This window comes from Stenella coeruleoalba (assembly GCF_951394435.1).
Source record: "Stenella coeruleoalba genome assembly, chromosome: 2".
NCBI lineage: Eukaryota > Metazoa > Chordata > Mammalia > Artiodactyla > Delphinidae > Stenella > Stenella coeruleoalba.
Genome location: NC_137147.1, coordinates 162,627,389 through 162,650,137, shown reverse-complemented (window position 1 = coordinate 162,650,137; position 22,749 = coordinate 162,627,389). Strand labels below are relative to the sequence as shown.

The window sequence follows — 22,749 nt, the reverse complement described above, 5'->3', positions numbered from 1 at the left end:
CCTCAGTGCCTGCGCTTGCGCACCTCCAATTCAGGCGCTTTCCCTTTCCTGGCGACCAATCCACTTCCTGCCTCCGGTCCTCGGAACATTCCTCCCCTCCCTTGAGGTCCTGGCCAGAGGTGCTGGTTGTGGCTGCCCTGAGGACTGCCTGTCTGAAAAATTCGCTCCTGTCATTGAGAGGGCAATTTGAAGCAGTCGCTATGTGTGTGGCACCTTTCTGAGTATTTACTCGCGATCCTCCACCCCGGAGCTAAGCTAAGCGCGTGGGGATGCCGGCGGAAGGAAGCACCGGGCTGTTTTCGATCTGGCAATCGTACGGAAAGCTGCTTCCTTTCCACCTCCCTCCGCCCCGCCCCCACTCGCAGCTCGGCCGCGCTGGTGAGTGGCGGGCGGGAGGGCCGGCGGGCGGAGGGAGGAGGGGGAGCTGAGGGAAGGCGGGCCCTCGGCTGCGAGCTAGGTTGGGGGAGGGGAGGGGAGAGCCCGAGCGCTGGAGTTGGTGCTGGGAAACCCGGGGCTAATGTTGACAACAGGCTCGAGGTGAGTCCCGGGGAACCTCCTTCCCCTCCGCTCCAACGATCGGGAGGAAGCGGGGCTGGGGGGCACCGGCCTGGACTCGTACTCCCTGGGGGACCCAAGAGGCGCCTCCGCACCCCAGCGCTCCGGGGGTGGCGAGCAGGAGCCGGACCGCGGGTCCGGCGTCGTCCTCACACCCCTCTCCTCCGGAGGCTCCCATCAACGCGGAAGCCCCTGGCCCGGGGCAGGCAGGAGGTGCGGTTGAGGGGGTGCCTGCCCCACATGCCCGGGCCGGGCCTCGGGGCCGGAGGCGGGGAGCCCGCCGTGACGGGCTGCAGCCGTTTGGGGGTGTGGAGGAGAGCGAGGGGAGGTTGGGGAAAGCGCTCGGGGAGCCGGGAGGGAAGCGAGGGCGAGGAAGTGGGGAGGGTGCGTGTGTGGGAGGATGTGGAGCGGGGAGACCGGCCGGAGCGTGTCGGGCTCCGTCGGTGAGGGAGTGTGGGGTGCGAAGTTCGGGTTGGGGCAGGGATGGTGCGCTAAGGTGACCGTGGACCCGCGTGGGAAGGGGAGCTGTGGTGGGGAAGCGTGTCGGGCAGAGGCGTGTGGAGCAAGAGCAGGGGGTTGTGGGAGACGAGGGTGTAGGGGAAGGGGTTTGGGTGTATTGGGGCAGGCATTAGTGGGTGTACTTTGTTTTTTAGTCCCGTGGGCTGGTGATTCCTCACTTTGCCTTCATGCCGGGCCTCCTGGTCTTCTCTTGTTGGCCCTGTTGAAGTAACCGGACGATCGTGGGGTATTTGGTCTCCAGGTTGGCCAAGCAGAGCCAGCTTTCAGGCTTGAGGGGACACTCTGGACCGAACCGTCAGTTCTGTTGCTCCCTTGGGGCTTGTACGCAGTGATGCCTCAGACCTGAGGAAAACTATTACTCGCTTTGCTCCTTTAGCAGAGTTGTTGCGTTGTTCATGAGGACTGTACAACTCCTCGAGAAAATCGTTTTTGAACTCTGGTGAAATTTGTAAAAGCTTTGAAAGAGTCCTTTATACTGAGGACGTTCTTTAAAGTCGAAGACTGGGAGGTAATGCCCCTGTGCGGTTCTGCCCTTAGAACATTTTGAATGAATAACCGAGAATGAAAAGAAAAAACAGCATTCTTTTACTCTGGAGTATTTTCAGAGCAGTCTCTTTGTGATTTCATACATCGTCCATATGGTAGTTTGCGAAGGAATATCTTTGAAAGGGAAACACCCCCCTTTCTCTGCACTCTCCCCGTACACGCCATTGCTAATACCTGTTTTGCCAGTAAAGTAGTTTTTACTTTCTTCTGGAAGTTCAGAGTATATTTAGAAAACCAAGCAAAATATACAGCCCAAAGGCCAAGACACTATTTTGGGAGCTAGGAAGGTGGTTTTAAAGCATGGCTTCCTTTTAAGAACTGTGTGAATGTAATTATACTCAGTAAAATAGCTTGTAAGAGCTAATCATATCCAATTAAAAGGTCACTAATTTTTACCTTATTTTGAGATAGAATCTATTTAAAAGTTTTAGTTTTTATTTGAAAAATTTGTGAAACATTTTAGGTAAAATAGGTGTTTATTAAAGCATGAGTTTATTAAAATAATTTAAAGAAATTCGAGCGTTTCATTAAATATAATTTAACACAGTTCAGTTTTTGAAACTTGATGTGGTACAAATGCATACTGATCTGAATCATGTTGTTCGTATCTTTTATTTGTCTTTCTAAATCTTAGAGTCAGGGCATATAGTGGAAAAGAGCACTGGACACAGAGTTTCAACCCAGCCACTAAACTAGTTGTGTAATCTAAGGCAGGTCACTCAACGTAAAGATTGAGAATTGGAGGAGGTAAAATCTAGTACTCCTAACTTGAAAAATCTCTCATTTTAGGATGAACTTTTCAGTGTTCTCTGTGAAAGAGAATAAACATTTGTTGAATGCCTCCCTCATGCTGCTACTGGTTTAGAAATTTAAGAAGTTTGTAATTCCAGAGAGGTAGCAATAGTTGCATTTTATTGATGAGTAGACTCAGAGAAGTTACATTGCCCAGTTGCCATAGCTAGCAGTTTGCAGAGTTGGGACGCAAACTTAAAAGTCTGACTGACTTTAAAGCTCATATTACTTTCACATATTGCATTGCTGCCTTTACATGAACCTTTAGGTTTCCATCGTATTTTTTGTTCACTGAAATTTAGTTCCAAGTGTACTTTGGGTATATGTTTGTGATACAGGGATGAAATGATTCAAAGGAGATACCACTCCCAAGACTTAAGGGTCTTACTGAGAATCTGTTTTGCCATGCTTTAGAGCAGAATTTTATTCATGAATGACTACTACAGTTTGATGTAGAAGGCACTTAAAAATCTATTGAATAATTGAGTACTGTGGAGAGTCACAAAAGTCTGGGAGACTCTTGTGCTAATAAATGATGATCCTTTATAAATTTGTCAGATTCCGAGTGAATTTCTTAATGTTTTAACAGAACTTAATATCTAATTTCATCTTCATAGATGAGATATTAATTATAAAATTTGATGCCATTCTTTTTTATATCCTGAGAACTACACTTCCTCGTATCAGCTGAAATGTTGCTTGTTGCTGCTTCACAACAAAATACAAATTCTGTATAATCATTATTATTATTTTTTGCATAGAATTACAAATATTCCTAAGTAAGATTATCTTGTTACCTAGGAATTACCTGTCCCCATATATTTTAGCAGAGAATATGCCAGAAGTTGAAACATCATGTGAAAACTGCATAGCCATTATCAGGGACTCTTTCTACTCTGAGATACGTAATTCTGATTTGTTGTAGTCAGTATCTGTTGTCAAGTTTTCCAGCTGACAGTTTCATATTCTAAAGGTTCTTCATAACTTGAGTTAAGAGTATGAGTTCAGATTCCAGTTCTGTCACTAGCTGTGGCGGCCTTGGTCAGGTTACCTGGTCAGGTCTCCATTTACTCATTTATAAAATAGGGAAAGTAATACCCACCTCATAAAGATTTTAGTATCAAATGAGATAATGTATGTAAGATGTTTACTCTGGTACCAGTGAGTAGTAGCTATTAGTATTCAATCTTTTGAAAGTTTGCTTGCTTTGCGGCAAAGGTGGTTATTTAATTGAAGCTGCATGAGAAATTGATAACTACACTTCCCAGATAATATAAATACTAACAGTATCTTACCACATAAATATGTAGTTATGCTCTTACATATTTTAATGATTGTTTGAACAGGATTAACAGCCTTTTTTTGTTCAAGTTCTACCAATGGTGTTAACTAAAGCCTTTGGGTGTCATTGTCCAAAAAAATGCATAGAACATGGAAGTGGAGGAGAATAAGAGTAAAAACAGAAAAAGGGAAAGGAAGAGGTGGCTGAGAGAAGGTACAGACTATGGCATGTGCCTCCAAAAATTACTGAAAGTGCTTCTGTCGGCTTAGATTGTCTTTCTGTGGTAATATTTTATTAGAGGGCTGAAATAAATGCTTTGTGTCTATAAAATATTATTGCAAATGTTTTCTTTGCTAACCTACTTTTTATTGATGTAATTTAAAACCTATATTTGAAAATACTTAAAGAGTACTGTGTTTGTCTTTAGCTTGTAAAAAAAAAAACTAGGTAAAGTCATTCTATACTTCTTAAATGGAAAGTATTTTGATTATCTTGGGTACAACTTTCAGATGATTTAGGAATTAAAACATGAAGTACTGTCCATAAAAGAAATTATATGAGGACATTAAGTTCTAAGTAGAGATGGATTTTTAGAAAAGAAAATCATGAATTTTGCTGGGGAATACATTTTTTGTTCCAGAGTTTATTTACAGTTAACTGTATGGAACCTGTACTATAGACCAGTGCTCTCCAAAAGAATCTTCTGTGATGATGAAAATGTTCTGTATCTGCACTGTCCGTACCCACTAGCCACATGTAGAGTTGAGCACTTGATATATGGATAGTGACTGGAGAACTGAATTTCAAATTCTGTTTAATTTTAATTAATTTACAATGTAAGTAGCCACATGTGGCTAGTGCAGTGGTTTTCAACTGGTGGTGATTTTCCTCCCAGGGGACATTTGGTGATGTCCAGAGTAATTTTTGGTTTTTAAAACTGGGGAGATACTACTGGCATCTACTGGATAGAAGGCAGGGATGCTGCGTTTAAACTTTGTGCAGTGCACAGAACAGCGTCTCCCTCCTCCCATCCAGAGAATTGTCTTGCCCAAGATGTCCTGAGGCTGAGAAACCCTGGGCTGGTGGCCCTTGTATTGGCCGATGTAGAAGAGAATATACAGTTTTTTTATAATCATTATTATGTTTATTTATAAACTAATTTTGACTAATACTAATAAAGAGATGAAAGGTCTAGTCCAGTTTGGGATAGTTAACAGTTTTTGTATTTGAAAGTTCGATAAGGTTAGAGCAATGAGGTGAAATTTATGAGTCTTCATAGGAGGCAAGAGCTCATTTATGCTCCCACTTAGATACTTGTATTGAATATTGTATGAAGTAGTGTCACCAGCATTTCTTAATGACTGTGAAATGGGGGGTGTAAAACTGATTCAGAATGTTCTCAGTTACATACTGAAGTATTTATTATTAAATATGTTGTTTTGAAGTTGACAGTGGTTGAATCTAGGGAATGGTTACATGGAGTTCCTTATGTTGTGCTCTCCACTTCTGTTTGTGTTTATTTCCTTAATAAAAAGTAAAAAGAGAAAAAAATACTTAGACATAGGCATAACTAATAATCATAGAATATGGAATTTTATCACTGAAATAGTATTCGTTTTGCATGCATTTTATTTAATCTCTCACAATTGCCAAGTTGCATTAATATGTTCTGCTTAACAAAATAGTGTCACGTCACTAAAAAACGTCACTGCGTCTACAATGCTGACATTCTTTTACTCTTACAGATTGTCCTGGGTAACATAATGCCAGCTGAGCGTAAAAAGCCAGCAAGTATGGAAGAAAAAGAATCTTTACTAAACAGCAAGGAAAAAGACTGCAGTGAAAGGCGGCCAGTGAGCAGTAGGGAGAAACCAAAAGAGGAGATCAAGCTTACCGCCAAGAAGGAGGTTATTAAGGTCCCTGAAGATAAGAAGAAGAAACTGGAAGAAGATAAGAGAAAAAAAGAAGACAAGGAACGCAAGAAAAAAGAAGAAGAAAAGGTGAAGGCAGAGGAAGAATTAAAGAAAAAAGAGGAAGAAGAAAAAAAGAAACATGAAGAAGAGAGAAAGAAGCAAGAAGAGCAGGCAAAACGTCAGCAGGAAGAAGAGGCTGCCCAGTTGAAGTAAGAACGTTTATTCTGACTATTGATGTGCAGGAATGGGAAGATTGGAATGTTTTGGAAAAACAGTGATTATTTGAAATAAAACTTCCAGGGTGCAGTTTCTTGAGAGTTGGGAGTATCTTAATTTACTTGTTCTGTTAGTTTTACTGACGAGCGGCATGCTTACAGTGCTTTCATTCTTTAAATTAAATAATAGTGATCTTTAATAAGTGTTTTTTGAGGTGTGGGGCAATCTGGGCTGTTTTTGTTTTTTAAAAAAGCTTTTTTTCATGGTACCTTATGCCATCTTTCTAAGTTGAAAATCTTTAGTTTGTTTTTTTCTTTTTGGCCGTGCCATGCGGCTTGCAGGATCTTAGTTCCCTGACCAGGGAACCAGCCCGGCTCCTGGCAGTGACAGTGCCAAGCCCTAACCACTGGGTTGCCAGGGAATTCCCGAAAATTTTTAGTTCTAAATGACTGCTATTTGTTGAGTTCTTATTATATGCCAGGCACTACGATTGTATCAGTACATGTCTTCAAGGCAGTCTAATGAAGTAAGCTCTGTGATCCTCGTTTTACGGATTAATAAAATGAAGCTTCAAGAGGTTAAATGACTTGCCTAAGGTCACAGTAAGTAGTAGAACAGCTGGGATTTGAACCTATGCTGGGCTGACTTTAAAACTTTTGTCCTTAAGTACAATTCCATAATGCCTCCCATTCTTATCTTTATCTAAATCTATTTTTAACCATGTAAATCTGTGCAAGTGATATAATGAACTGGTGAAAAACGAGGTAGTCCTCCTGGGAAGACTACCAGGATGTAGCAGAAATGACAGTTGTTGAATGGTGCATGAGCTCCTCCCTTCATAAATATAATTTAAAAAGCTGTTTGCAAACATGAATTTTCATGAATCTCTAGAACAGCTCAGCTACCTACTTTCTTACCAAAGCTCTTTTGTACCTCTGTTTTTAATGAGGAACTGGAGCCTTGGGTCTGAAAAGCAGTAGTAGTGACCTGTTTTGGAATATTCAGAACCATGATTCTTGAGAGTTTCTTGCTTATTTTCTATTTTAGTTTTAAAAAAACAATTCACAAGGATGTTTAATTTCACTGTAAGTTTTGTTCTCTCACCCCTCCTATACAAAGAGCTTAAAAAAACAACAGCAACCAAAACCCCAACTTCTTACTGGGAAAAATTCAAGGGTGCAAAAAGTAGAATGAAATGATCTACCACCCCTCCCCATCTACGCAGCATCAACAATTCACATTTTTTTCCTTTAGAGTATTTTAAAGCATCACATTATTTCACCTGTAAATTTATAAATATAAATAAATACCTTAAGTAAGTGTGTGTGTGTGTGTGTGTATGTATGTATATATATTAATTATATATCAAAGTGTTTCTAATAAAGATGGTAATGGAGTTCTTGAGTGCATACACGTAATGAGTTATGCTTTCTTAACGTGTACTCTCACTGCTAATCTTGCATTTCTGTGTGGCTGGGAGGCTTCCAAGAGATACTCACATGTCCCTGTTCCCAGTGGTAGATGCAACTCTCTGTTAACATATTGTGGCTGTTAGTGGAAAAATCATAGAATTATGTAGCTCAGGGATGGTTATCTCAGAAAGATGAAAATCTATTTTATTAGAAATTTATATTTTAAAGCTACATATTTTGGTATCTCAGAAACCTCAAAGTCAGATTGTCTCCACTCTCCCACTCCTGCCCAAGTTATTTTACTGCTTCTACAGTTTAAACATGTCCCATCTTTTTAGTGGAAACATAGGTAGATTTGTTTTTAATTATTCTTTTCAGGATACACTGAGTCTGTTAACCTTTTATTAAAGTGCTTTTATCCTATAGTTCTTCTGGTTCCTATACAAGCTTTCTTAATTACACTTGAATTTTAAGACCTAAACCTAGCAAGTACTTTTATTAATAAAGGTTTGTTTAATGTTGAAGTATGGAGAAATGGTACGTAACATTTCAAAACATTTTAATGCATTCTTTTATAATGTTTATTCTTTAATTAAAATATTCTTTGTGGACATTTTTTGTTTTTCTGTTTTCCCAATGCTTTTATTTGTTTTAGGTTATCTTTCTCAAACGTTATTACTTTGTTTTTTCATATTAAGCATCATGTGTTTTATCCATTTATTTTTTTTTTCAGCTTTATTGAGTTAGAGTTGACAAATAAAAGTGTTTTATCCATTTAGCTTGCCAGTTGGCAGAATGATTTTTAATCTAGTTATTCAGAATCCTCCGCTCTGCCACTTTTGGTGTTATCAGTAGAATGGGTTCTCATTATCTTAAGTCATTAATCAGATGTCTTTAGTAGTGAAAGGGCCTCTTGCATCTTTTGTTCCTCTTGGATTCTGTTGCTTTTCTGATCACCTTTTCATTGGCTTTCACTCTGATAGGATTCATCAGTGATGCTTCAAAATATACAGGGTATTTTACTTACGTGTTTGTTTGTTTTTTTATATAGAGAGAAAGAGGAATCCCTTCAGCTTCATCAGGAGGCTTGGGAACGACATCAGTTAAGGAAGGAACTTCGCAGCAGAAACCAAAATGCTCCAGACAACCGACCAGAGGAAAATTTCTTTAGCCGACTAGACTCAAGTTTGAAGAAAAATACCGCTTTTGTCAAGAAACTAAAAACTATTACGGAACAACAGAGAGACTCCTTGTCCCATGATTTTAATGGCCTAAATTTAAGCAAGTACATTGCAGAGGCTGTAGCTTCTATTGTGGAAGCAAAGCTAAAAATATCTGATGTGAATTGTGCTGTGCACTTATGCTCTCTCTTTCACCAGCGTTACGCCGACTTTGCCCCATCACTTCTTCAGGTTTGGAAAAAACATTTTGAAGCAAGGAAAGAAGAGAAAACACCTAACATTACCAAGTTAAGAACTGATTTGCGTTTCATTGCAGAATTGACAATAGTTGGGATTTTCACTGACAAGGAAGGTCTTTCCGTAATCTATGAACAGCTAAAAAATATTATTAATGCTGATCGGGAATCCCATACCCATGTTTCTGTGGTGATTAGTTTTTGTCGACATTGTGGAGATGATATTGCTGGACTTGTACCAAGGAAAGTAAAGAGTGCTGCAGAGAAGTTTAATTTGAGTTTTCCTCCTAGTGAGATAATTAGTCCAGAGAAACAGCAACCTTTCCAGAATCTTTTAAAAGAATACTTTACGTCTTTGACCAAACACCTGAAAAGGGACCACAGGGAGCTACAGAATACTGAGAGACAAAACAGGTGATTTTCAAATGTTTCTCAGAAATGAGAATTTATTTTGGAGCTCATACTTAAAAAATTTTAAAGTCTTCATGCCACTGAAAGAACTTTTGGAAAAGGGCTCATTGCAGGTGATTTCTTAACATTCCAGGAAAATTTCACAGTGTAACAATCTAAGTACTCATGTTTAAATGTGAGTCTTCAATAGATTTTTGTTTCTGATTTTGAAAGAAATCCGGCAAGTATGTGGTGATTTTTACTTTGTGGATCTGTTTTCTTCCTGTGATTTAAAAAACTCCTTAATGTTGAGGGATAAGTTTTCTTTTTCTGTCACTTTAACTTATCTGCTATTTTTCTGTGTGTTTCGGTGTTCCCTCTCTATAACAGGTTTGCTTTCATTGTTTTGTATTTTAAGTTTATTGATGTCACTGTTGATACTCGCTTTTTAAGAAAACAAGTCATTCATTATCAGTGATACTTTAGATTAGAAATTTGAAAAATAGTGTACCAAAGTAGCTGTGAAAAAATTCTTCAAGTGCAACTATGCATTTATGGGAGTCTTTCTCCTGGGGACATCCATTCAAAATTCTAAAGGAATGTGTGTGCCTGATTTAGGCCACCTTTGACAGTTACAAGATACTGTAGACTACTGTGTAGCATCTGCACCTAGAAGGCATCAACAAGCTAGAAGTAGGTGCAGTTGGTGGGTATTAGGTCAACTTTATGGAGGGTTGGATTTGGAGGAGGGCTGAAGGGGTACAGAAAGGAGGCAACAGCAGTAGCCTTTGGTTGGATACTCTATAACTATTTAAAGTGCGTGTCGTGGGGAGAACACTTATTCCTATAAGCCTGTAGTTGGAGAGGACTGACTGGTTTAAGTAGTTACCACTAGAAGGTGATTGACTCAACCAGAAAAGACTGCAATAGTGTATGCCGGTAGTTCAGTTAGGTCAGGGGTAAGATAGGTGCAGAGACTATATGGAAAAATCCTTGGTGGCTGAAGATCACTAAGAGGTGAGAATTTAAGATGGCAGCGGTGCTCCTTAATGTTTCTTAAAAAAAAGCATCCTCGTTTTTTTGCTTTTGAATAGCAAGGGCTGTTTTTTTAAAATAATTAATTAATTTATTTATTTATGGCTGTGTTGGGTCTTCGTTGCTGTGCACGGGCTTTCTCTAATGGCGGCGAGCAGGGGCTACTCTTTGTTGCGGTGCACGGGCTTCTGATTGTGGTGACTTCTCTTTTTTTTTTTTTTTTTTTTGCGGTACTTGGGCCTCTCACTGTTGTGGCCTCCCCCGTTGCGGAGCACAGGCTCCGGATGCGCAGGATCAGCGGCCATGGCTCACGGGCCCAGCCGCTCCGCGGCATGTGGGATCTTTCCGGACGGGGGCACGAATCCGTGTCCCCTGCATCGGCAGGCGGACTCTCAACCACTGCGCCACCAGGGAAGCCCCGTTTCTTTTTTAAAATTTATTTATTTTATTTTTGGCTGCGGCTTTTTCTAGTTGCGGCGAGTGGGGGCTACTCTTAGTTGCATTGCGCGGTCTTCTCATTGCCATGGCTTCTCTTATTGTGGAGCACAGACTCTAGGCACGTGGGCTTCAGTAGTTGTGGCACATGGGCTCAGTAGTTGTGGCACGCGGGCTCTAGAGTGCAGGTTCAGTAGTTGTGGAGCATGGGCTTAGTTGCACCGCGGCATATGGGATCTTCTTGGACCCGGGATCGAACCTTTGTCCCCTGCATTGGCAGGCGGATTTGAACCACAGCGCCACCAGGGAAGCCCCAAAGTTTTTTGTTTTTTTTTCTTTCTTTTTTTCCCCAAGTTTTCTACTCTTTTTCCATTTCTCGTGTGTCCTACCTAATACATCACAGCTGATTTTGAAAGTATGTTTTGATTACTTTTTATTGGCTACTTTAAGGGTTTTGTGTGTGTGTTTTTGATTGGCCTCACAGAAGCTTATAGGGTAGAGAGTCTGTAATGATTTAATCTGGTCATCCTTCCAATGCAAAATGGAATCCATTTTATAGATTATCTGACATAAATTATCCTTCTGAAAACTTCTCGAGCTCAGTGCTCTGAGCCATTCCACTGTTGGACATACCTATTTGCTAGGAATTCAGGCTGATGTTTAACGCCCCATGTAATGGTTCCCTTTGATTTACTTCTTTTTTCTGATACAGATGGAATAAAGCTACTCAAAGTGGGGGTCCATGAACTGTTTACCTGTTCACCATGAATTAAGCTGAGAAACTGAGACTAACCATTTAGACATTTTGATAGCAATTCTCCATTGCCATGATATTGTCACTGTGTTTTATAGCTGTGCTGTGATTGGAAAGAAAATTATTCCTTTATGGCAGATAGTTTGAGAAGCACTGGCATGTGACATGTCTCTTCTTTTACACCAGGATGTCTCAAATATTTGCAGACTGCCAAGATGTTTCCCTTTCATCTTCTCCAGGCTAAATACCTCTGGTTCCCTTAGTATGCTACATGATTTCCAGACACTTCACTATCCTTAGGACGTTTGTTTTGGATGCCTTCTTATCTGCTTGTGACCTACAATTCCATTAGTTTTTATAGCTGCCTTGTCAGTCTTGACTTTTTGTTACACCTAAAGACTAATTTCTCAGAGGAACTGCTGCTCAGCCAGTTCTTCACCTCGAACTAGTGAAATAATTTTTTTATACCTAATACAGACTTACCTCTTTGAAACTTTATTTAGATACTTTTAGCATATTATGTTAGCCTAATGATAATCGATGATGATGATGATGTGTGTGTGTGTGTTTGCTGCACTGCGCAGCTTGTGGGATCTTAGTTCCCCAACAAGGAATTGAACCCAGGCCACGGCAGTGAAAGCACTGAGTTCTAACCACTGGATCTCCAGGGAAGTCCCAATGATGTGTATATTATTAATTGTACTTATGCATTGGTCACATTTAGATTAGATAAGGAGACCTTTTTTTTTGTTATTAAAGTCACGCAAGAAAATTTTGAACAGGATCTTGTGTTGAGAGCACAGCTTTATGGCCTTTTTCTAGAAACTTACTCATTTTAATACAGAACTATTAACTATGGTTGGTTATTAGAGGAGGTTATTTACTAAGTGTAAATTGACCTTAGCATGGTAGCAGTTATTTTATCACAGGGACTGTCCAATTAGATGCAGTAATTTGGGGGAATGTGAGAATCTTAATCACAATGTAGAAAATAATTGGCATATAGCTTAATAAGTCACTCATGCCTTAGGATAGCTTCAACTTGAGCAGCCTCTGTAGTGAGGATTTAAATGCCTGACTGAGCAAAGAAGACATGAGGAATTGGTTAGTGCAGAGTCCCTACTTGGCCTAATGTTAGTCTCCTTACTTCTAAGAGGGTACGTTACAGTTAAAATGACCAGTTTCCAAAAGTTTCTCGCTCCCAATCATTGTCCAGTAGGTGTTTTGAAGTTTTTCTGTATCATAGGAATAAATCATAGGCAATCGTTTTTTCCCAGTAAGGTTTCTCTTAGGCATGATAATGCTAGAAATCTAAGTGCCAAGCTAGTGAGTATTTAATGCTCGTACATAGTTGAAATACTTTAAGCCTTTATTCAATAACTCATAATGATGGTTTTAAAAAAGTGACTATATTTTCAGTCTATGGATTATAAATGCTCTTGGTCATTTTAATTAACTTGGGAGATGGCACTGTGCTTAGGGGTTGTGAAGTGTTAGTCTGTACTCATTAAAGTCTTTACTTAAAAATTGATTTAACCAAATAAAAAAATAGAGTAATAAAATCTCTGGTGTTTTCTTAAAAACACTGTAATGAATGAATGAAGACGGTGACTGAATAAGACCTATCGAATCTCAGCTGTTATCTCGGCTGATAGATTTTAGATAGCTACTTCTGTTTCTAGCCCCCTGAGGGATTTACAGTTGTCAGCTAGCAATACAATTGACCCTAGCATTGGGTGAATTCTAATAAATTTGAATTTATAAGCTTTTCATACTTTAAGTACAAATCTTATTTTTAAAATGCATTTGGTTAAGTGATTGATCTGGGGAATTAATATTTACACATTTAAAAGATCATTTAGTAATATTTGCCAATTTAGAATTAATAGCTTTACTTCTTGCTAAGTTTTTTTTTTTATGTTCAGTGCTCTTTATACTTGAAATGCTTTGTACTTTGAGATATTATTCTCATTAAGGTAACATAATCTAGTATTTTTTTGGCATTTAATAAAAATCGGGTAAATAAATGATTTAAGTTTATTAGATGTAACTTGATGTTAATTGTGTAACAGTTCATTTCTAGCAGTATAGTGAAATCATGAATTCAGATATTAAGTCAGAATTCTTGCTTGAATAATTCTCAAGTGTCTTAATTTCTTTTTTTTTCCTTATTTATTGGTGGGAGTGGGGGTATGTTTCTCTTTTCAGTACTGGTGAATTATGACCTTCATGATTGCATGCTCTGTCCAACAGCAGTAAATGATTTAAAGTTTAGTAAGGAAGAAAAATGTAGGTAGAATGTAGGCTTTTCCCGTGTTAATAAAACCAGGGAGGTTTCTTTTTTTTTTTTTTTGAATTTTATTTTATTTTTTTATACAGCAGGTTCTTATTAGTTATCCATTTTATACATATTAATGTATATATGTCAATCCCAGTCTCCCAATTCATCACCCGCCCTCGCCAGAGGTTTCTTTTATTATTGCAAATTCATGAGGCATTACTTTAACAGTGTTGAAATCTGAAAACACATCAACCTGAATTTAAATAGTGTTGCTTTTACCTTTCATATTCTTTCCAGATAAGTTGTACCTTGCCTTTACAGGGAGATTGTTTAATAAATTGTGTAGTAATGTTTAAGCACTATTAAAATGTTATATCACTGTGCTTTAGACTTACAGAGGCTTTAACAATTTTATAAATGCTTCAAAATTATTACCTCCTTCCAGATAATTTCTAATTCTGAGTCAAAGACTTTGACATAGTTGGTTAATAAATCTTTGGGTACAGTTATGCTTAACTATTGCTCTAGTCTCTTTTCATATAAGATTGTACAACATCTGTAACCAAATTCTAAAATGAAACCACAAGAAAATTTAAGTTCTCATGAGAATTTGATAGAGCGCTAAAGGAGACGAAAAGTGAAACCTAGTAGTTTTTCATGGGTCTGCTTCATGGTTATTTTTTCAAGATTTGGCCATGTGTTCTATGTTGTTTTGCATGACTGCATAAGAACAAAGCTAAAATGGATTTTCTGTGGTCTTTTCAAGATTTTTTTCTTTTTTAACTTGGCTAATAGAAGATCAAAATAATACTTGGCCTTGAAGTTCTTGCTTTTTCTGCAGTGAGCTCTGGCTTTTTTTTTTTCATGAAAATACTGTTTTACATTGATATAGTGCATCAGATGTATGATTTCAATTGATCCTCACAGTACCCTTGAAAGAAATACCTGTATTTTGAAGGTGATGGATCCGATTTAGGGATTAAAGAGCTTGCCCAATGTGACTTGGATAGCAAATGATAGAATCAGGTTCTTTCCTACCTTTTCACTCTGTATTTTTCACATCTTCCATAGTACTCATTTTCATCTGCATTTAGTACTTATTTTTTTATTATTATTTTTAATGTTATATATTTTTAAAATTAATTATTTATTTTTGTCTGCATTTGGGTCTCTGTTGCTGTGCGTGGACTTTCTCTAGTCGTGGCGAGCAGGGGCTACTCTTTTTTGTTTTTTTTTGTTTTTCTGTTTTTGGCTGTGTTGGGTCTTCGTTGCTGTGCGCAGGCTTTCTTTAGTTGCGGTGAGCGGGGGCTACTCTTGGTTGTGGTGCGCGGGCCTCTCATTATGGTGGCTTCTCTTGCTGCAGAGCACAAGCTCTAGGTGCGCAGGCTTCAGTAGTTGTGGCCCGTGGCTCAGTAGTTGTGGCTTGTGGGCTCTAGAGCTCAGGCTCAGTAGTTGTGGCGCATGGACTTAGTTGCTCTGTGGCATGTGGGATCTTCCCAGACCAGGGCTTGAACCTGTGTCCCTTGCATTGGCAGGCAGATTCTTAACCACTGCGCCACCAGGGAAGTCCTAAGGTGTCTAGTAAACTCATTAGCTACTCAGGACTTAACAAAGTCAAATCCAAACAAAAGAAGGACCCAAAAGAGAATATAAAACAAGAACCTCAATGTGGGAAGGCTTGCCTTTGATATGCATTTGAGAGACATCCTAATTCAAAATAAGGTACCAAGTGGATAATTTAAATTTTATTTGAGAGGCAGTATAATCCAGTAGTTATGAGAATGGACTTTGGAGCCAGACTGCTTGGGTTCAAGTTTTAGATGTCATTTACTCATTCTGTAACTTTGGGCAAGTTACCTCACATCTCTGTGCTTTGGTTTTCTCTTCTGTAAAATGGGATAACAATAGCACTCTACCTCTGAGGTACATGTGAGCAATGCAGTGAACTCATATGTGTAAAAGCATTTAATAACAGTATCTGGCACATTGTAAGTATTCAATAAATGTTAGTTCACCATTAATAGTATATTGCCTGCTCAATCCTTCAGAAAGGTTTTTGAATGAGAATTTCTCTTTGTGCCTTTTTATGATTTTGAAAATTTGTATGTTAAACTTCTTAAACTTTCATGGGTTATTTTAAAAATTCATTTTTAAAAACAATACGAAACAACAGAATAAACACTGTACAAAATAAAAGAAATAGCAAGAAAGTCAGGCAGTAACAATAAAAATGAAAAAAAATGGAAAAAAAGAAAACCGAATGTCTCAATACTAGAATTTTTTGAGGCATCTGTGGCTTTTCTTATTTATGAGATATAATGCTAGATTCCAGAATGGACTATTTGAAATTTTCTGTCAGTTTTACAATATTAAGTTAAATTAATATTAAATATAATATAAAAAACACTCCAGAAATCAAGGATTGATATACCTTAGGGGGTCCTCCCAGATAGTGATATCTCATATTTTGGGTGAAGGAGGTCTACTTTCTTATTTTTTTTATTACAGTGAATAAGACTTGGAATTAGTTTTGTTTTCATTGCTTACTTTTCATATCTTTATGGTACTATTTCTTCCCTATTGTTCCGTGATACCAGGAGAGAGAATGAACTTGTTTATAATATATTTAACAGTGATACTCAGTTATCTCCAGTTATGACAGGGATTGGCAAACTATGGCCTGCAGGCCAGATTAGGCCCACCACTCGTTTTTGTACAGCCGGTGAGCTAAGAATGGTCTTTACTTTTTTACATGGTTCAAAAAAATCAAAAGAAGAACATTTTGTGAAATAGTAAAACTATGTGATGTTCAGACTTCAGTGTCCATAAATAAAGTTTTATTGGAGCATAGTCACACTCGTTTGTTTACATATTGTCTGTGGCTGCTTTTGTGCTATATCAGCAGAGTTGAGTAGTCGCAACAAAGACCATATGGTCTGCAAAGCTTAAAATAATTATTATCTGGCGCTTTGCAGTAAAAGTTTGCTGACCTCTGGTTTATGACAGTCTTAGAATAATGGCTTCAAAGCAGCTTTGTGTAATAGATGTGTTTCTGAAGAGATTGTAATTAAAGTGATATGTTATGAATCATATCTTTAGCTTGATTTTGCTTAGTGATATATTCCCATGGAATTTACATAAGAAATTTTGGTGAGATTTATACTGATGTACAGAAAAGGTACTCTGGTCAAAGGTGCTGTGTATATTTAGTTCCCTCATACAGGTCTAAAATTTAATCAAACTGAAAAACTTCCACATGGACTTCATAAACTTATAAAAACTGACTTATATAGTACATTAACTAGAAACTGTTTCATTTAAATTTCATTAGAACCTCTAAATGACTAGGGATTTTGAATTTTCTGGTACCGGTGATGAGTTCTTTCTTTGCTTGAAGTCTATAGTCTTACTACATGCTATAGGATTTGTCAGATGTTTAGGAAATGTATATTAAATAAATGGTCAAGGAAAAAATACATATGACTATATAAGTTTTGTGTATAACAGAACTCTTCTAATGCCATTTCATTGGTATCCTGTACTGCTTTCTGAGTGCGTAGTATAAGATTCGATTAGAAAACCAGTCAACCAAAATCTAACCGCCCTCCCCACTATTCTCATTAGACAATAACCTAAACACGTATTAATTACATAGTTAGGTAAATTAGTACTGTTAAAAGTTTAATTGTGGAATTGAGGTTTTGGGAGGACGAGGAATATCTCTGAAGCTTCAAAGTTTTAACTGGTTCCAGGAGAAATGGAAAGGAACTGAATGCATACAAAGGGACCCCTCGTAGAATTCAGTCATTTTTAATTTACCCATGCAAAGTCCCAGGCAAAACTTTGAAAGTGAAGTTGATACTGGAAAAAAGAATTCATTTTCTGTTCTGATAAAATAGTCACCACCTTGCTACAGCTTGTATGTCATAAATCCTTAGTGAATATTGTATAACCTAAACTGGGTGTATGTTCTTCAGGTGACCAGAATGTCAACTTGTTAGAGAAATAAAGTTCCAGGTTCATGGTATTTTGAGATATTTTCCAATTTCGTTTCAAGCTGAAATAATTTTGCATCTTAGTTGTCATTAGAGGTTTTGAAATCCCTTGGAACTATTATCCCTTTTAACATAATTTGTTTCTGAATAAACTCAAGTTTTTATTAATTAACATTTTTCCTAATAATTGTAGAACATTTTAGAGTAGCCAGCCTTTGAGTAGTATTTATTCAAATTATTTAATTTTAATGGCTTTTTTAACTTCAAAAATGACATGACTTCTAATTAAAAGTTCTAACAAGCTCATTTAAAGTATTGTCAGTCATTTCTTTCATGGCTTGAATATTTTTAAATGCCTGGGTTTTTGCTTTAAAAAAATTCATTCATAAAACTTACTGAAAGAAACTTTGTTTTTGCCTGTAAAGTTAGTCTGAAATATATGTTTGAAGAGAGAAAGAAACTTCCTTAATGACAGTGTTGTTAGAGGAATACTTTTTAGCCTGGATTATTATGGTTAAACTATCTTGGCATTTTACTTATCTTATCTATTTGTAGAATGATATTGTCTGATGTGTATTTAAATCACAAGAAAATGAGTGAAAAATTCTCACTTTCGATCCTAATAGGCCAGATTTGGGGAAAAAAAGAATTAGATTTAATGAATAATAATTGATCTTTGTATTGATCTATCTTGTGCTTGTAAATGGGAACTACTATTCCTAAAAATAGAAAATGTTGATATTTGGAATATTGCAGCATTTAAACAAAAGTTTCTGTGGATAAGAATGGGATAAGATGGGAAACTTTGGAAATTGTTTCAAATAAGCAGGGATAAATAAGTGTAGGGATGGATTTTCTACTTCATTTTCTATAACTTTACGGAGATAACACACACAAAACTCTCTCATTTTCTTCACTGTTCATAAGGAAACTCAAAACAAGGAATAAAAAATACTTTTAAATATTACTTTTGAAAATGACTTAATTTACAATTTATAATTGATTTTTGAAATCCATATTGTATTTGTATTAAGGTTTATAAATTTCAGATGTTACACTACTACATAAATATTTAGTTGTAGAAAAATTGGGTCCAGCTATAGACATTTCAACCATCTAAACTACTACAGTAAAATTTTTACTTTATACAATTTGAAAATTTTCATTAGTTTTACATTTCTAATTATGGGTGGCTTATTAGTGAACTGTTTGCAGAGCGCAGGAGTACTTGTGTCCTCTGCTCCTCAGGGCGGCCTGGCCTTGATTAAGTGGGTTTGCTCAGTTAATATTTGTTAAATGGATAAATAACGAGTGCTTGCACAGTAGCTTGAGAATTGACTACAAGGAAGATGTAGGCTTTTTCAAGATAATCTCGAATCAAATCATTGTGAAAGTTTAAAGATACTGATTCTTTCTATAACATGCTGTTTTTGAAAACCAACTTGTATGTCTGATGGGAATATGGCTGTAACAAAATACTAAAAATTAGTGGTATACTGTTGAATTTTATACTTCTGCAAGCATAATTGTTAATCACACTTCATGTTTTCTGAAGAACCAATGTGAAAATTTAATTGTTTAAAAAACTTTAATTGTTTAGGTGAATTTGTTGTACAAGTTTTAATTTCAGATACGTCATGAAAGTTAAGTATTAAAAATAAGTTGTTAAAGAAGATTGTGTTAATAAGCTTGTGTGATAAAGTCAAATTTTATGGAACATTCCCAATGTAATAATACATGATCCCATCTATTTTGATAAGATTATCAGATTATTTCATCATTTGTTTATAGGCGTATTCTACATTCTAAAGGGGAGCTGAGCGAAGATAGACATAAACAGTATGAGGAATTTGCTATGTCTTATCAGAAGCTGCTGGCAAATTCTCAATCCTTAGCAGACCTTTTGGATGAAAATATGCCAGATCTTCCTCAAGACAAACCAACACCAGAAGGTAAGATATCCTTAAAAACAAACATTGTGATTTTTTTTAGTAGACAATAATCACTTACATCTTTAGTCTTCTCAGATGTGTAATATTTAAAATGGATGTTTTGAAAAGTCTTTAAAATTTTTTAAATGAAGAAGTAGTATTAAGACCTAATAAGAACATTGAAAATCCACTTGAAATGCTTCTCTGAATGGAAAAGGCTTTGCACTTAGAGAATAATAATTAATTCATATGATACAATAAATTTCTTCAGGTTCTTTTCTTTTTTGCGGTATGCGGACCTCTCACTGTTGTGGCCTCTCCCGTTGTGGGGCACAGGCTCTGGACATGCAGGCTCAGCGGCCATGGCTCACTGGCCTAGCCGCTCTGCAGCATGTGGGATCTTCCCGGACCGGGGCGTGGACCCGTGTCCCCTGCATTGGCAGGCGGACTCTCAACCACTGCGCCACCAGGGAAGCCCTCTTTTCTTTTTCAATAATAAATTTACTTATTTAATTTTTGGCTGTGTTGGGTCTTCGTTGCTGTGCATGGGCTTTCTCTAGTTGCAGTGAGCAGGGGCTACTCTTCATTGTGGTGCGTAGGCTTCTCATCGCGTTGGCTTCTCTTGTTGTGGAGCACGGGCTCTAGGTGCACAGTCTTCAGTAGTTGCAGCGCATGGGCTAAGTAGTTGTGGCTCACAGGCCCTAGAGCACAGGCTCAGTAGTTGTGGTGTACGAGCTTAGTTGCTCCGCGGCATGTGGGATCTTCCCGGACTAGGTCTCGAACCTGAGTCCCCTGCATTGGCAGGGGGATTCTTAACCACTGCCCCACCAGGGAAGTCCCTTCAGGTTCTTTTGTAATAGATATCCTTAGATTGTGTCTAACAGGGGCCTGTCTTAAACCATACTTGGAAAGATTTACTTTATTTCTTGGATAGGTAATAAAGTGAATTGGACATTTGCGATACTAATATTTCTGTGCTTATTTTTATTTGTAATTTAGTTTTTTGTTTTTTTTTTTTAAGGCTGAGATTCTACTTTATTTTACTTATTTTTAACATCTTTATTTGAGTATAATTGCTTTACAATGGTGTGTTAGTTTCTGTTTTATAACAAAGTGAATCAGTTATACATATACATATGTTCCCATATCTCTTCCCTCTTGCGTCTCCGTCCCTCCCACCCTCCCTATCCCACCCCTCTAGGTGGTCACAAAGCACCGAGCTGATCTCCCTGTGCTATGCGGCTACTTCCCACTAGCTATCTATTTTACGTTTGGTAGTGTATATATGTCCATGCCACTTGCTCACTTTGTCACAGCTTACCCTTCCCCCTCCCCATATCTTCAAGTCCATTCTCTAGTAAGTCTGTGTCTTTATTCCCATCTTACCCCTAGGTTCTTCATGACATTTTTTTTTTTCCTTAGATTCCATATATATGTGTTAGTATATGGTATTTGTCTTTCTGTTTCTGACTTACTTCACTCTGTATGACAGACTCTAGGTCCATCCACCTCACTACGAATAACTCAATTTCGTTTCTTTTTATGGCTGAGTAATATTCTATTGTATATATGTGCAACATCTTCTTTATCCATTCATCCGATGATGGACACTTAGGTTGCTTCCATCTCCTGGCTATTGTCAATAGAGCTGCAATGAACATTTTGGTACATGACTCTTTTTGAATTATGGTTTTCTCAGGGTATATGCCCAGTAGTGGGATGGCTGGGTCATATGGTAGTTCTATTTGTAGTTTTCTAAGGAACCTCCATACTGTTCTCCATAGTGGCTGTACCAATTCACATTCCCACCAGCAGTGCAAGAGTGTTCCCTTTTCTCCACACCCTCTCCAGCATTTATTGTTTCTAGATTTTTTGATGATGGCCATTCTGACTGGTGTGAGATGATAATCTCATTGTAGTTTTGATTTGCAATTCTCTAATGATTAATGATGTTGAGCATTCTTTCATGTGTTTGTTGGCAATCTGTATATCTTCTTTGGAGAAATGTCTGTTTAGGTCTTCTGCCCATTTTTGGATTGGGTTGTTTGTTTTTTTGTTATTGAGCTGCATGAGCTGCTTGTAAATTTTGGAGATTAATCCTTTGTCAGTTGCTTCATTTGCAAATATTGTCTCCCGTTCTGAGGCTTGTCTTTTGGTCTTGTTTATGGTTTCCTTTGCTGTGCAAAAGCTTTGAAATTTCATTAGGTCCCATTTGTTTATTTTTGTTTTTAATTTCCATTTCTCTAGGAGGTGGGTCAAAAAGGATCTTGCTGTGATTTATGTCATAGAGTGTTCTGCCTATGTTTTCCTCTAAGAGTTTTATAGTTTCTGGCCTTACATTTAGGTCTTTGATCCATTTTGAGCTTATTTTTGTGTATGGTGTTAGGGAGTGATCTAATCTCTTATAAGTGATCTTAATCACTTATTGAAGAGGCTGTCCTTTCTCCACTGTACATTCCTGCCTCCTTTATCAAAGATAAGGTGACCATATGTGCGTGGGTTTATCTCTGGCCTTTCTGTCATGTTCCATTGATCTATATTTCTGTTTATGTGCCAGTACCATACTGTCTTGATTACTGTAGCTTTGTAGTATAGTCTGAAGTCAGGGAGCCTGATTCCTCCAGCTCCGTTTTTCATTGTCAAGATTGCTTTGGCTATTCGGGGTCTTCTGTGTTTCCATACAAATAGTGAAACTTTTTGTTCTAGTTCTGTGAAAAATGCGAGTGGTAGTTTGATAGGGATTGCATTGAATCTGTAGATTGCTTTGGGTAGTAGAGTCATTTTCACAATGTTGATTCTTCCAATCCAAGAACATGGTATATCTCTCCATCTATTTGTATCGCCTTTAATTTCTTTCATCAGTGTCTTATAATTTTCTGCATACAGGTCTTTTGTCTCCTTAGGTAGGTTTATTGCTAGATATTTTATTCTTTTTGTTGCAATGGTAAATGGGAGTGTTTTCTTAATTTCACTTTCAGATTTTTCATCATTAGTGTATAGGAATGCCAGAGATTTCTGTGGATTAATTTTGTATCCTGCTACTTTACCAAATTCATTGATTAGCTCTAGTAGTTTTCTGGTAGCATCTTTAGGATTCTCTATGTATACTATCATGTCATCTGCAAACAGTGACAGCTTTACTTCTTTTCCGATTTGGATTCCTTTTTTTTCCTTTTCTTCTCTGATTGCTGTGGCTAAAACTTCCAAAACTATGTTGAATAAGAGTGGCTTCCCTGGTGGCGCAGTGGTTGAGAGTCCGCCTGCCGATGCAGGGGA

The 22,749-nt window shown here is 37.7% G+C and overlaps 1 protein-coding gene across 5 annotated transcripts in view; it reads left to right on the top strand.

Moving 5' to 3' along the window:
• The first annotated feature begins 223 nt into the window (after positions 1-223).
• UPF2 (UPF2 regulator of nonsense mediated mRNA decay) overlaps positions 224-22,749 on the top strand; it is a 212,927-nt gene continuing 190,401 nt past the window's right edge. For 3 of the 5 annotated variants that reach the window (XM_079912668.1, XM_079912669.1, XM_079912670.1), the window contains exons 1-4: positions 468-537; positions 5,440-5,816; positions 8,287-9,066; positions 19,334-19,494. In XM_079912668.1, the coding sequence (XP_079768794.1) occupies positions 5,458-5,816; positions 8,287-9,066; positions 19,334-19,494 (1,300 nt within the window). In that variant the 5' untranslated portion in view covers positions 468-537; positions 5,440-5,457. Of the gene's footprint in view, positions 379-467; positions 538-5,439; positions 5,817-8,286; positions 9,067-19,333; positions 19,495-22,749 lie in introns of those variants that run through there. The other 2 variants (XM_079912671.1, XM_079912672.1) reach the window with 1 other exon arrangement.